Genomic DNA, 13883 nt, shown 5'->3' on the forward strand with positions numbered 1-13883 from the left:
TTTCTCCCCACACAGTCTGCTCTCCCTTTCAGCTTCGAAGTAAAATGCACAATGTCCCAGCCTTGTTCTTACCATGGCCTCTGTGGTCATCTGTGTGTAGTAAGGTTCAGGTCCCATCCTTGGAGTACAGGTCTAACCTAAAGATCAAAAGTTTGTGTGGTTTCCTGAATGGATGTGAGAAATTGAGTCTCATTTATTTTGTGAGGACAGCAAAGCCTGGTGTCCTCTTCAGTGCTTGGCAGCTCTGGCCCAGCGTGTACACAGGGAGCTTTGGGAAATGCCCAGGGGCCGTAATAGGATTTCACTGGAGCTGTTGTTATAGTCCACGCAGGCTTTGGGTTCCAGTGGCATTCACACATGGTGGCACATATCTCTCCACAACCATGGCGCACACTTGTCCCCTTCCTTATTTAAAAGGGAATCATTATTTTAAAGGAGAGAGGGGCGATCCTGGCGATCCTGGATGTAGTTAATCACTGTTGAGAGAGTAAGCTCTGAGAGAAGACAGTGTTTGGTATATTTCTTTCTCTTTTCCAATAATGGAATATAGATTTGTGTTTCACATTATAAGACATTTCAGGGGCTTTGTTTGACATTGTCATTATGTTGGAAAAATATTTGAGGGCTTGTCAGAAGGGAACGTTTATAATTGTGTTACTAACCTGCACATTTTCAGCCTTTAGAATAGTGCAACAGGTAATTGAGATTGAAATTGACAGCATTTACAACTTAAAAATAAGCACAAGAAATGCCAGTATTCACTGTGTGACTCAGAATTAATTTGGTTTTTCTAGGCTCTTATAGTTAACATGATGCTTGATGGAAATAATTTTGTAATGGAAATTATTAAAAATAGATTTGATTAATGTATTTTTATAATGTTGGTATAAAATGTTATCCTGTGGCAGTCACAACCTAAGGATGTTGTGATGGCCTTAAATGTTTTTCCGGGGCCCACAGGTGAGGATCTTACCATACCAGCACACCCTCCCTCACTTTGTCACCATCAAACCTGGGTGCCCTTGAGACATTCCTGCTTCTCATCTTGGCATAAAGGCCACTGGTAGACTCTCTGATCCTCTATTGGATCTCTTCTGTGGTATTGAAGACATGTTTTAAAATTGGTGTAGTGTCATTAACCTAAATATTTTACAGTGCCTGAAATTTCTATAGTTTAGGCAACAGTGGATTGTTTTGAAACCTAGATCTCACCCACGTGTTCTGTTGACTGGTGAAACATTCATGTAAGCCAGTTCCTTTTGACCATGCGCTGTTCTAACTTGATCCCTATTTTATTGAAAAAAATAATTTTATTCTATCGCCCTTGACGTAGATCAGAAAATAAGAGCCTTGTGTTTACTTTAATGGTGAGGTTGCTTCATTTCGGCTGTTTTAGAAATTGTTTTTTAAATGTAATGAGAAAACTTGACAAGGTAGAAGTAAAGCTGCCTAGCTTCCCAGTGAGTGCCTCGGGGAATTCAGTAAACTGTTTCATTTGAGGGAAGGAACAGAGTCAGAACAGGAGGTAGTGTGAAAGATAACATATCAAACGGGCATTTTATCAGAACCACCCCCCCCAAGTTGCATAAAACTGTATTATCAGAATCCCTTCTCATCCACACCGTTTCGAGCCAGCATCCCAATGAGAAGCCCAGAGCTGAACACACAGCTGTGCTTTCCTGCCGTTATTGAGATGAGGGACAGAGTATTAGTTAAGAACTAGACTCTGGAACCCACCTGCCCACGATAGGAACTCTGGGCAGGTCCCACACCTCCCTGGTGCCTAGGCTCCCCGTCTGTAAAATGGGTGTGGTAATAGTGCCTGCCTCCTACGGTTGCTGTGAGGATTAGATGTAGCCTTGGCACAGTCCCTTCTTCGCTACTGTGGCCCTAAGAGGCAGGTGCCTGTCTTTTGGTGTCTTTGGGCAAAGCTGAACCCATTTGATCAGTTTAGAAATCTAACATCTCCCTAGCAAAACAAGATGGGCATGGAGATGTTTTGTGAATTTTTGTTACAATGCACTTAGGTTAATGATTGATGAGTAACCTTTCAAAGATACCTGGTTATGAACAGAACTTCGAGTAAGATTGTCCTCTCCTTCTCATGGTTGCACCCTGTGTCCTTTTTCTTCCCAGCACTGGCATCGGTAGCAGGAAGGGAAAGGAGACAAGTGGCAATACCAGACTGTTCACGTTAGGTAGACACACAATTTATGGTTAATAGTCAACATACTTCTGTTTTTTTGATTGTCGAGTTTTAACTAACATTTTTACTAGCTTTATCTAAATCAGCCAAATTGAGAACTGGAATGCTCCCTAAATCCTTGGACAGCAAAGATGTCTGCCTTTTCCGGGCTTTCTGCTGACTGCTGCTTTTGTTAAGATGCGCAGCCTTTATTGGCACCGTCCAGCCTTGTGCTAGATGAGGGACCTCCATGGTGGGTTGTAGCAGATAGAACTGAGAAAACAGAAGAAAGGAGAATCTCATCACAAGGACTGGGGCTGGTCTCGTGCTTCATGCACACCTGACCCAGTGATAACTTTGATTTGTCATTATCTTTCATGCATCATTTAGAGGAGACAGAGCTTTCTAGTTAATCAGATTTTTTAAATTGCCTAAAAGGAAATCCTAAGCGTGGAGCAAATCATTTCAATAAATCTTGTTCATGTTTTTTAAATGTAAGAAGAGAAGTTTTTCGAGTACCTTTGAACAGTAGTTTCTGTAAGTTGGAAAAGTTCATGATAAACTGGCAACGAGTGGAAATAAGAGCCCAGGATTCGGAGTTAGGCTGTCTGAATTCTCTTTGGGGCTTTTCCTCAAGCCAGCTGTGGGTCGGGTCTGATTACATCTAAAGAACTTTCCAGCTTTTAGACATTTTGAATATGGTAGAATATGCGTGTTTTTATGTGAGGGCAACAGAACTCGTCGTCTTCCTATTTGCACCTCAGGTCATCTAAATGGCAGAGGCTGTGACACAGACACTGTAACAGCAGGACATAGTGTAGACATGACCTATCAGACGCCCTGTGGTCTAGGCCAGTGGCCCCTGAACCCATTATGACTACCCAGGCGACTCCCAGAGTCTGAAAGGGAACTTGTGAGCTTCTCCAAATGAATTTCAACTACGTCTCTTTATTTATTTATTTGTTTGTTTATTTTTCTGTCTCAGGGCCAATTTCCCCCAAATCCCTTTTTCTCCCCCAGCTTTATTGAGATATAATGGACATATAACATTGTGTAAGTTAAAGGTGTATAATGTGTTGATTTGATACACCTATATATTGCAAAGTGATGACCACCATAGTTGTTAGCTAACAGAATTTCAGGATAGGTCTCTTTAAGTCAGAAAGATATATGCTGTGTGGTAGATGGAGAGAGGAAGAAGCACGTGTGTCCAAAAATTAACCGGTAACTAACCCATGAACTTGGATTCTGAAGCAGTGTACTTACTAGGCTGAAAGTTCGAGGCCATTTTTTTGTGATAAGTAATTTATAAGATTTATTAATAACTAGACTCGATGCTCTTTCCCTAGACTCTCAGTTCTCAGGGAGCTCTTGAGTTTATAGCACTTGATCAATATTGGTTGAAATGTTCCCAGCACCTCTTTCCTGTCTTCTCTTTACACTGGGCTAGCTGTGCCCCCAAACCCTCTGTGGTCCCACGTGTCCCTCCCCTTACCGATCACAGGCCTCCCAGGTCCAAGATAGGATCTGTTTTCATTCTGTTGGGTAGAGACGCCCAACAGAGTCTCAGGCAGCTAAGGATCCAGGTGTATGAGACCTTGGGCTCACCCATCTCCGAGGTGACAGCTGTCTGTGCCTTCTGCCTTTGACCTGTCCTCACCTCACCTCTGTGTCAGGCCCCAGCCTTTGTCTCTATTTGTAAAGAAACATTTTTAAGAATACTGACACTCAGTTAATAGATGGAAACATATTAACTCTCTGCTCTCTTCTCAACAGACGCGAGACGACTTCCTGGGCCAGGTGGACGTGCCGCTTAGTCATCTCCCGGTAAGGACAGTTACTTGCTTTATTTGCATGCTGTGAGCAATGGTTTCTGATTGTTTGCATTTATGTGTATTTTCAGAGTGATATTTTCTCAATACAATGGAGAAGGGTAAAATAAAGAAAGTATACTCTGGCCCTGTTCCCTTCTAGAAAGTCGTCCTTTCAAGGGGATAGGAAGGAGATAACTTAATTGTAAAAATCAGGTGTACCTGAATCATACAGGTATGCCAGTCAGCATCGCCAGCTCCTTTCTCTTCTGCTCTTCCGCTAGTCTTTTGTCACTAGTCTTCCTTTGTCACATCATACAAAACAGCTACCTTTCTTCTGTCTAACCTCTCCTTCTTGTCAATGGAATGTCTTTGCTTTCAGATTCATCCTTTGGGTGTAGACAAACATTTATTTCCTTTGTCTAGAGTTGCACATGCTTTTTCTCTTGGGCTACCTCTATCCAAGCTGGTATTTCCCAGAGTTGGGTGTATGGCTTTCTCAGCACAGAGACAGAAGATGCTGTTGGTTCTGAGTGAACTTGTCAGCTGGAAACACCCACGCTGGCTTCCAAAATTGTACTGAGCTAGCATGTTTGGTGTTGCTACTTTCTCTGTGCTCAGATGAGTAGCAGAACAACTGAGGCTGCTGACTGGTAACTGAGGTTAGAAGTGTCACCTGCATGCTCCAGAAAGCAATATAGATAGAATGTGGGGACAGGACCTGGAGGCCTAGGTGTAAAGTAGATCATCTCGTATTCCAGCTTGGGTTTTCCAGATTCTTCCATCCCTCCTCCTGGCCCTTCTTCCCCCGGGCAGCACAAAGTGGCTTAAGTAGCACTTAAGAGAGGATAAGTCAAATGTTTCTGCCTTCCAAAGTCATTTTGTTATATATTTTATTAAGACTTTGTGTGAGCAAATATCATAAATTGTCTGTAAACTAAAATGACTTAAACCACCTAGTAAGCCTACCACTGCATTGAAATTGTGGCTGTTACCATATGTTCAATACCAAGAAAGACTGCGTCTTACCCAGGAAACTTTGAAGATACGTTGTGAAGGAATGTGATAGCAAACGATTTATTCTTATTTACTCAGGGGAGCGCTTAGAGAAGAAAGCTTTCAAGTGCATTCTCTTCCAAAAGATTGGAAGCAAAAATGATATCATTAAAGTATTTTGGTTTGTTTCTGTATAAAAACCTGAAGCTGTAGGTGCTTGCAGAGGGTGCATGCGTGTGCATAAGACTGGTTCCATAAGCCATCAGAAACCTGATTATTCTCTTAAAGGCACATTGAGAGGATGTGGGTATCGCAACATTCGCGAGGAAAAACTCCTCACATATTTCTGCATCAGTAGGTCTTCTGTTTATGCTCTTCAGGTTGAAGCTGTAGTGTCCTCATGCTTTTAGACAATGTTGGTTGGTTGGCCAAGTCTTCAGTGGGTGACCCCAACCACCCTTCTCCCTAACATAAAAACCACGTTTCAGTCAAGGCAAATTATAAACTAATATTCTCTAAGACGTGTAAGTGAAATCTTTAAACACCTTGGTCCAGCCATCCCTTGTTTGAGTGATTGAGTGCAGTTTGATTTTGAAAGATTGGGTGGGACTCCCAGAAAACAGAAGAATGTTCCTCTTAGAGACCAAGTCAGTAGAGGAAATAGTTCAGCTTTGGATTTGGATGGAGGCAAGAGTGAGCTTTTAAAGAAGAAAGTGGTGCCAGGGCTCAGGGCTAGAATAGAAATGAGCCAATTAAAGAGAGTAGAACATGAATGCCTAGAGAGGACTGAGTACTTTTACATGAGCTGAGCCAGTTGAGTAATGGAGCTTCCCAATTTTGCATCTGCCCGAAGGTTAGTTTACATTGGAGTGCCACTATCTCCATACTTAAAATTGACTAGCTTTGTGGAGCCAACTACAGCCTGGGAGATGGACCACAAAGGAAGCAAAAGGAGAATGGGGAAGGTACATCCTTTATCCTCTGAGTGGTGGTGCAGCCCACCTAGCGCATGTTCTGAATGGACATGGCCTTTGGGCCCAGCATTTGAGGTGCTTTCGTGTGTACAGTCACACATCACTTAACGATGGAGATACATTCTGAGAAATGCATCATTTGGTGATTTCATCATTGTGTAAACATCACAGAGTGTGCTTACACAAACCTATGTATAGCCTACTACACACCTAGGCCATATGGTACTAATCTTATGGGACCACCATCATGTATGTGGTCCATCATTGACCTAAACGTCAATCATTATGCGGTGCATGACTGTCTATTTTATCATATGTTTAGGACACTCATGGGAAAATCGCACATTGTCATATTTTGTGTGATAACACAAGTGTGGGTGTGTAAAATGGATGTTAGCATTTGAATATACGTTTTGGAGTAAATAATAGACGCTCTTTTCTTGATAACTACATGACCGTTGTCAAAACAACTTATTATATATGGCCTATGGATTCAATATTTGTCAAAATCAAATTTTAGATAAATTAGGAAGATTGTTTTATTTGTAATGAGAGAACATAATGGAAAGCAGTAATGTGGTAGTAAAGTTGCCATTGCCAACCTACCCAAGGCTTTTCAAGGTTTAAGGAATCTGACTGGCTATTTGATTATTAATTAATTTTATACAGCCCCATTCACTGATAGAGAATTTATTCCTTCAGTAGATATTTGCTGATAGGAATGATTCTAATACCTGAGGAAAAATCAGTGAAGCAAGTTCCTCCCTCATGTAGCTTAGCAGTGCCACCCGTTACGGTGGCCACATGTGGTAGTTGAGCATTTGAAATGTGGCTAATGTGACTGAGGAACTGAATTGATAATTTTATTTTATTTTAATTAATTAAAATTTAAATTTAAAAAGCAACATGTGGCAAATGGTACCATATTGGATGGTGCATGTGAGGATCAGACCTGAGTTTCCTGGCTTGGATAAAAAAATGTATGATTCTGGGTTCCCTTTTCCTCAGATAATTCTTGGCCATTAGAGGGGACTGTGGGTGGAGGGATTCCCAAACCCAGCAGTTTTACTTGCTGATTCTTCATTCAGCTTTTTTCCCCTACTTGAGACTATTTCTCTCTAGTTCTGCATGTCTAATATACCAAGAATATTTAAGTAATAAGAAAAGGCTCAGAAATTTGGAATCACAGAAATTAAGATAGAAGTTATTTTTTATTAGTATTTTTTAAATCTCTGTTAGCAAAATTCCTAATTGCTGTGCCTCTGTGTTGACATATATGTGCACTTAAATTATAAGACATTTTAAGCAAGGAATGAGGCTTTATCTTGTTGCCCCAAGGTACCGTGAACCTTTATTTCTTTAAAAAAAAAATCATCTCTGCCTTGATGCTAGTCTAAGAAGTTGCCAACATTTGCGTGAAGTTCTTTTCTATATCTGGAGCTTGATGGAGAAGATTCAAGACAGCAGAACTAAACTTAGTGTAATCTGTCATGATTGTTAGGAAATTATTTTTAATAATTTAAATAGCCTATTTTGTGTTGTTTGCCTGTGTGTTTTTGAAAAAGAAGTATTTTGGACCTAGTAATTGATGTTTGCTGAAGAACCTTCTTCCCTTGCTGAAATTCTAGAGGCCTGTTGGTGCAGTTGCCAGTGGATATTGGTGTTCGCAATGTAAAACCTTGCTTTTAAATTCTTAGGAATGGCTCTCCTAAGCTGCCCTTATTTGCAGCTATAAATTCCCTGACCCCAAGAAGCCTACCAGGAGGACTAGAAGGTCTGAGTGACCCTACCTCTCAGTGGGCTGGTTTAGGAGTGGACCCTTCCATGGACGCACACTGCAAAGTTACAGTCTCTTTGGCATCTCAGACCTGGCGCACACGGTCCTCCTCGGCCCACTGCCCAATATTGGGTCCCTGGATTAATTACGTGCCCTGCTGGGCCTTGCATGCGAGTCCAGGTGGGAGCTCTGCCCGGGAGACAAGCGAAGGAGGCCGCTGGGAACAGAGAGGCAGGCGGGGAGGGTGGTGTGAAGCCGGGGCGCACTCTGCGTGTTAGAGTCACTGCCTCGATCATCGACCCCAGTGGCCGGAGAAGGCCAGTGTCAGCTCCGTCATTGTCCCCTAAACAGGAAAGAGTGATAATGAGACAGAAAACACACTTCTTTTTCCCCCTTGGGGGGAATTCGTGGATTCCTCAGTGCTTTATATTTATCAAATGCTTCCAGATGAAAGACAATAAGCTTAGAATGTGATTCGCTTTCATTCTTGGCCCTCAGACTCAATTCTCCTAGTTTTATTTGTGGGGAAAAAAAGGATAGAAAATAAGACCCAAGGAGTCTGGAATGGTAGGGACCTCTGTTGCCTTTGCTTCTGTTCCAAATTTGCCACTCAGCTGAATATTTCTTTTCCATTTTATTTATTTTTGAGGGTGGGCGTGAGTAAAAAAGAGGGAATAGGGGAGAGTAAATGAGGTTAGTAGCCTGACCCTTTATGCAGGTCCAAGAATTAAGAAAACATGAATTCATATTTACGGAAGTCTCCAAAGGTCAGGCTTTAAAAGATCTCTCGGGATTTGTTGGCTCCGATCTGGGAGATGAGCGAGTCGCCTTGGTAACCTTAATAAGTTAGTAATCCCCTCTGAGCCTGTGTTTTCTCACCTATAAAATGAGGGCATTCGCATAGACGATACCAAGTTTCCATCCAGCTCTGTGAATCACATCTTAGCTGTTCCGTGGCGTTCCCTGAGCAGAGGCACCGCCGACCATGGTGACATGCATGTTACCTGGGAGATGTGGGCAGCGTGACACACTGGAGGCATGTGGAAGAGACGAGACTGTCATTTAGGAAGGTGGTGGTTGGCCTGCCAGCCTGACATCTGCACTATAGTTGAAACAGCTCCTTTTTTCTTCTTTTGTGTCAGGGCACTAAGAGTAAACTTAGCTGTACCTGTACTATAATTGTTGGTTTTTTTAAAAAACTCCTTTTTACATCTGTTTGTTAAATTCAGTGCATCATTGCCTGAAAGTTCATGCAATGCTTTGTGACTTGTCTTGGCTAATTAATTAGGGACTAAAATAACTACAAGACTTGTATTAACAACAGGATGATATTTCTGGCAGGTGTTTGCCTATTACGCCTCTTCCTTTGTCAGGTGCATCTCCCCTGCCCTTTGAGCCCCCAGCTCACCCACCCCTGCCCAGCTACAAAATCTCTGCATCCATGGGAATGCACTGGGGTAGAGAGAGCTATTTTAAAAACATGAATTTCTCCTGTGTTAGTCAAGTGCTACTCAAGGCAACCATGGGTAACTTTAGAATCTGTTTTCCTAGAGGGAGGCATTTCCAGGCTGGTGGTATTGTTTGGTGCCTTAACTGTACTTGAGGGTAACTCAGATGATGCGCACACCTTTTATATTTACGACTGATAGCAGGGTAATCGTTCCCTCTCACAGGTACAGAATTCAGTATCATAGAGCTTAGAGGGACTTCAGAGCCCCTTTATCCACTCCCTGTATTTTACAGGTGAGGACACCTGGGCCCAGAGAGAGAGGTGACTTGCCCAGTGTTCAGCTGATTGGTGCCAGGGCTGGACCAGACCCTGGGTCTCCATCAGTGATGTGTGATGTAGTCAAGGGCCTGGGGCAGGTGGGCTTAGCCTAAGGCTTGGGTGCTTTTGAGGGTTGCATGCAGCTTTTGAGTCTAGTGTCCTGGTAGGGCCATTCCCTTCCATTTGCCTACAAAACTGTTTAGCTCACTGTATGTCACAGTGACTGCAGTTCTGAAAGCAATTAAACTTTTTAAGATGGAAGCGCTGTGTATCCAAAAGATTTTCTTTTGAATGCTCATGCCCTGGGTCAGGAGACAGCAGCATCCATTTTGGCCAATAATACTGTTAGCATCAATCTGTTTGAGATGGCTTTCTACCAGGAACATGGGCAGTGCTGTCCTGGCAATTTCCACTGGACTTTTCTTCAGAGAATATGATCAAATTGGAACCTGGATAACGCCAAGAGAATCCTATAGTTATCTACAAAATCACCATCTTGTTTGGGCTAGAGAATTTTCATGGAGGTGAATTTTCATTTTGTAATGTCCTACGTAGTACTGAGTTGGCAATACTCACAAGTGACGTGAAAATGTAGAGTTGGCTGATGGTGATGATGGTCATTGTTAAGTGTCCCCAGCACCCTTGTGAGGACTTTGTGTATACCAGCTGAAGTGATTGGTTCAGTCCTCACAATCCTGTGCGTAACATGCTGTTACTGCTCCGCTTTGTAGATGAGGACATGAGGCACAGAGAGGTCAGGAACTTGCCCTTGGCCACTGGGCTCTGTAAGTAACAAAGTCAGGACAGACCTTGGAGCTCTGCCTCTTGATCTGTGTGGTGTCTGTCATTTAAACTGTGTAGCATATGGACAGTTTCGTTTTCAGAGTCGCTGTCAGCTCCACTTTTCTCTGTTCACGCTCTCGTGTGCTCTCTACTGCTCCCCAATTCCTCATGCCTGCTAATGATCCTGTAGCTTTACTCAAGCTGTTGATTTCCTTAGCTTGAACTACCCTTCCTCCCAATTCTCCACCTATCAAATCTTTCCCATTCTTCTCGGATCTGACCACACATCTGAAAACTGTTTTCTTCCTGAAGTCAAAATCAGTCTGTTCCCTCCACCCCAAGTCTCACAGAACGTATCCTCCACATGTCGGTGAATTTGTTCTGCCTTAGATTCTAGTTATTTGTTGATATGATGGCCCCTCCTACATGGTTGTAACCCTAAGGAAAGGTACCATGTTGTATCCACATGTATTTCACATGAGTATTGTTCTAAAATTTTGTGTTGGTTAAATAAATGAAAAAAGGAAGAAATACCGCAATAGTATTCTTGATTAATAAATTTTCCATTATAAGTGATGTATATTTGGAAACTTTTTTTTTTAGAAAATATTTCCAAAATGTCTGAGTTTACTTTACTGCCTTAGTGAGAACAGTCTAGAGAATATGCAGGCATACCTCTGAGATATTGCAGAGATAAAGTGAATATTGCAGTGAAGCAAGTCACATGACTTTTTTGGTTTCCCGGTGCATATAAAAGTTATGTTTGCACTCTACTGTAGTCTATTAAGTATGCAGTAGCATTATGTCTGAAGAAATGACGTACATACCTTAATTTAAAAATACTTCATTGCTAAAAAAATGCTAACCATCATCTGAGCTGTCAGCAAGTTGTAATCTTTTAGCTGGTGGAGGATCTTGTAAAAAACTTAGTACTTGTGAAGTACAATAAAATGAGGTATGCCTGTAATTGACTTTCTTCAGTGATGGTGAGTTTTCATGGCCTTGGTAGTTTTCTGTAGATCAGATGAATTAATCAGCTACTTGTACAAGTGCCTACTTTGTGTCAGACAATGTTCTTGGCACCAAGGATACAATGGTGAGCAAATCCAAGTCTCTGATCTCATGAGCTTACGTTGAAGAAGTGATGGATGATACACTAGTAAATAAATAAATGAACAAGATAATTTCAGACAGTGGAAAGGGGGAAGATATAACAGGATGCTGTGATAGAGGGTGATAAGGGGAGGTTAATGGTGGTGCTTAAGATGCGATCTCTTGGGCCAGCCCTGTGGCTTAGCGGTTAAGTGTGCGCGCTCCGCTGCTGGCAGCCCGGGTTCTGATCCCAGGCGCGCACCGACGCACCGCTTCTCCGGCCATGCTGAGGCCGTGTCCCACGTACAGCAACTAGAAGGATGTGCAGCTATGACGTACAACTGTCTACTGGGGCTTTGGGGGAAAAAATAAAAAAATAAAAAATAAAAAAATAAGATGCAATCTCTGAGGAGGCATCCTGGGATCTCAGACCTGGATGGCAATGTGGAGGCAGCCATGGCCATCTGGAGAAGGACCAGCTAGGGCAGGGTTAGATGTGATGTGCGCACAGGACAGATGAGGACAGGACAGTTAGAGTAAGGGGTGGATGGAGAGACTGGTTCACAGTGAGGTTAAAGGTAATTAAGCCAGATCGTGTTTGACTTTGTAAGCCATGGAAAAGAATTTTCAGTTTATTATAAGCAGAGTAGGAAGCCTTTTGGGAGTTTAAATCAAGGAATGACATAAACAGATAACTTCAAATATAAATGCATGCACACATACCCATCTGATATAATAAATCATGGTACTGTGCTTTGTCTCTCTTGCTACAAAAGTAAATATTTTAAATTGTGTTTGAGTCTAGTTATTTGAGGTTTTACCAAATATAGTATTTAAAAATTAATGAAATAGTAACATTTATTTTTCCAATTTCCTGCTTGCTCTGACCAACTGATTTTGCACAATAAAATGAATACTGATTTCTTTTAAAATCTATCACAATTACATCCTTAGCTTCATGAAATAAACACCAGCAAAAGGCAGCTTGATGGTGCTACGTAGGACAGTCTCTGAAGGAGATGATCTTTCATTTATCTTAGGCCAACATGATATTTTAATGTTAAAAATAAAGTAAAATTGCCTTCACAGATTCCATCGTGAATCTTTTCCTGTTAGCTCCACTTTTAGGTTTCTTGAATCATAGGAGAAGGCGGCACCAGTGACCGCTGGTTTTCCAGCGTTAATCAGCAGTGTGAGATTGAGGCCTGCACCCTGCAGTTGGAAATTACACTTGGCAATGACGACTATAATTTTGTCATTGTCTGAGGCTGGGGTTGGTTCCTGAAAACGGACGTTGATAGTGACATCTAGTGGATCTTGAGTAGGTAAAGTTGTGTGACCTATAAAATGTTTAATTTTCAAGTACTGGTTGTGGAACCAACTCCGTTTTCACCGTTCCCACATTCTTAAACATGAAAATGTATTCTTTGTAATCCAGTCTGGTGTATCTATAATATGAAAGTATCCAGAGTATTGAAACTTAATTAATTCTTCTTCCTGTAGACAGAAGATCCAACCATGGAGCGACCCTATACATTTAAGGATTTTCTCCTCAGACCGAGAAGGTAAGGCTTTGGGGGACAGGTGTCCTTTTAGGCTTTGGCTGTTGGTTTTCTCTGAGAAAGATTTCCACTTTTGTCCTGTTTCATCTTTTTAAAAAGTCATCATAACTTATATGGTGACTGATAAACAATAATGTACAACAAAAATTTCACAATAAAAAAAATGAAAAAAAAAGTCATCATAAATAATGCAAGATATAACCAAGTCATATCCTTTATAACCAATTTTCTTACATTATGCAGTCATAAATCTCGAGTTAAGGGATTTTTGCGATTGAAAATGGCCTATATGCCAAAAAATGGAGGTCAAGATGAAGAAAACAGCGAGCAGAGGGATGATATGGAGGTAAGCTGCAGAGCCTCAGGCCTTGGTCTGTTTCCCTTGCCTGAGATCATATTAATATTTTACTTTAAGACTTTATAATTTAAGAAAATAAAAGTTTATAAAGCTTAAATATGAAAAAAGTTACGTGTGTCCATGAATCTGTCTTTGATAATTTACCCATGTTTGTTTTAGTAAAAAAGATGGACTTTTCATTTTATGTTACAACACTGACAATTGAAGAAAATTCTCTTTATAAAATGCTATTCCCACATTTTATTGATAGCACCACCCCTGTGTGAAATTCTCCTCACATATTTAATTCTCTTATTTGTTTGGACTTGCAGCTCTTTGTAAATTCCTTTTAGCACTTGAAATTGCTTGAAAGTGGATAAAATGATTTAGAAAATCTTTTTGAAGTTTCTTGCCCATTTGCCATAGGTGATAGCATGTATGAGGAAGCTCTCCTCTAGAAATGCCGTTTTGAAATTAGCTGTCCAGAGGAATCTTCTTTTCTTCCCTCCTGGCATGGCTGCCGTTTAACTTTCTAGTCACATACCTATGGTGTGGGTCCTATTGTACCTTCTCAGCACACACTTCAGACAGTGCTGTT

The 13883-nt window shown here is 41.4% G+C and overlaps 1 protein-coding gene across 5 annotated transcripts in view; it reads left to right on the forward strand.

Moving 5' to 3' along the window:
* Nucleotides 1-13883, forward strand: part of NEDD4L (NEDD4 like E3 ubiquitin protein ligase) — a 337348-nt gene that overhangs the window by 248224 nt on the left and 75241 nt on the right. For all 5 annotated transcript variants that reach the window (XM_014781457.2, XM_004422576.3, XM_087439274.1 and 2 more), the window contains 3 exons: nt 3962-4012; nt 12890-12951; nt 13192-13294. In XM_014781457.2, the coding sequence (XP_014636943.1) occupies nt 3962-4012; nt 12890-12951; nt 13192-13294 (216 nt within the window). The remainder of the gene's footprint in view (nt 1-3961; nt 4013-12889; nt 12952-13191; nt 13295-13883) is intronic.

The sequence above is a fragment of the Ceratotherium simum genome, chromosome 14, assembly GCF_057802395.1.
Source record: "Ceratotherium simum simum isolate JZ-2026a chromosome 14, ASM5780239v1, whole genome shotgun sequence".
NCBI lineage: Eukaryota > Metazoa > Chordata > Mammalia > Perissodactyla > Rhinocerotidae > Ceratotherium > Ceratotherium simum.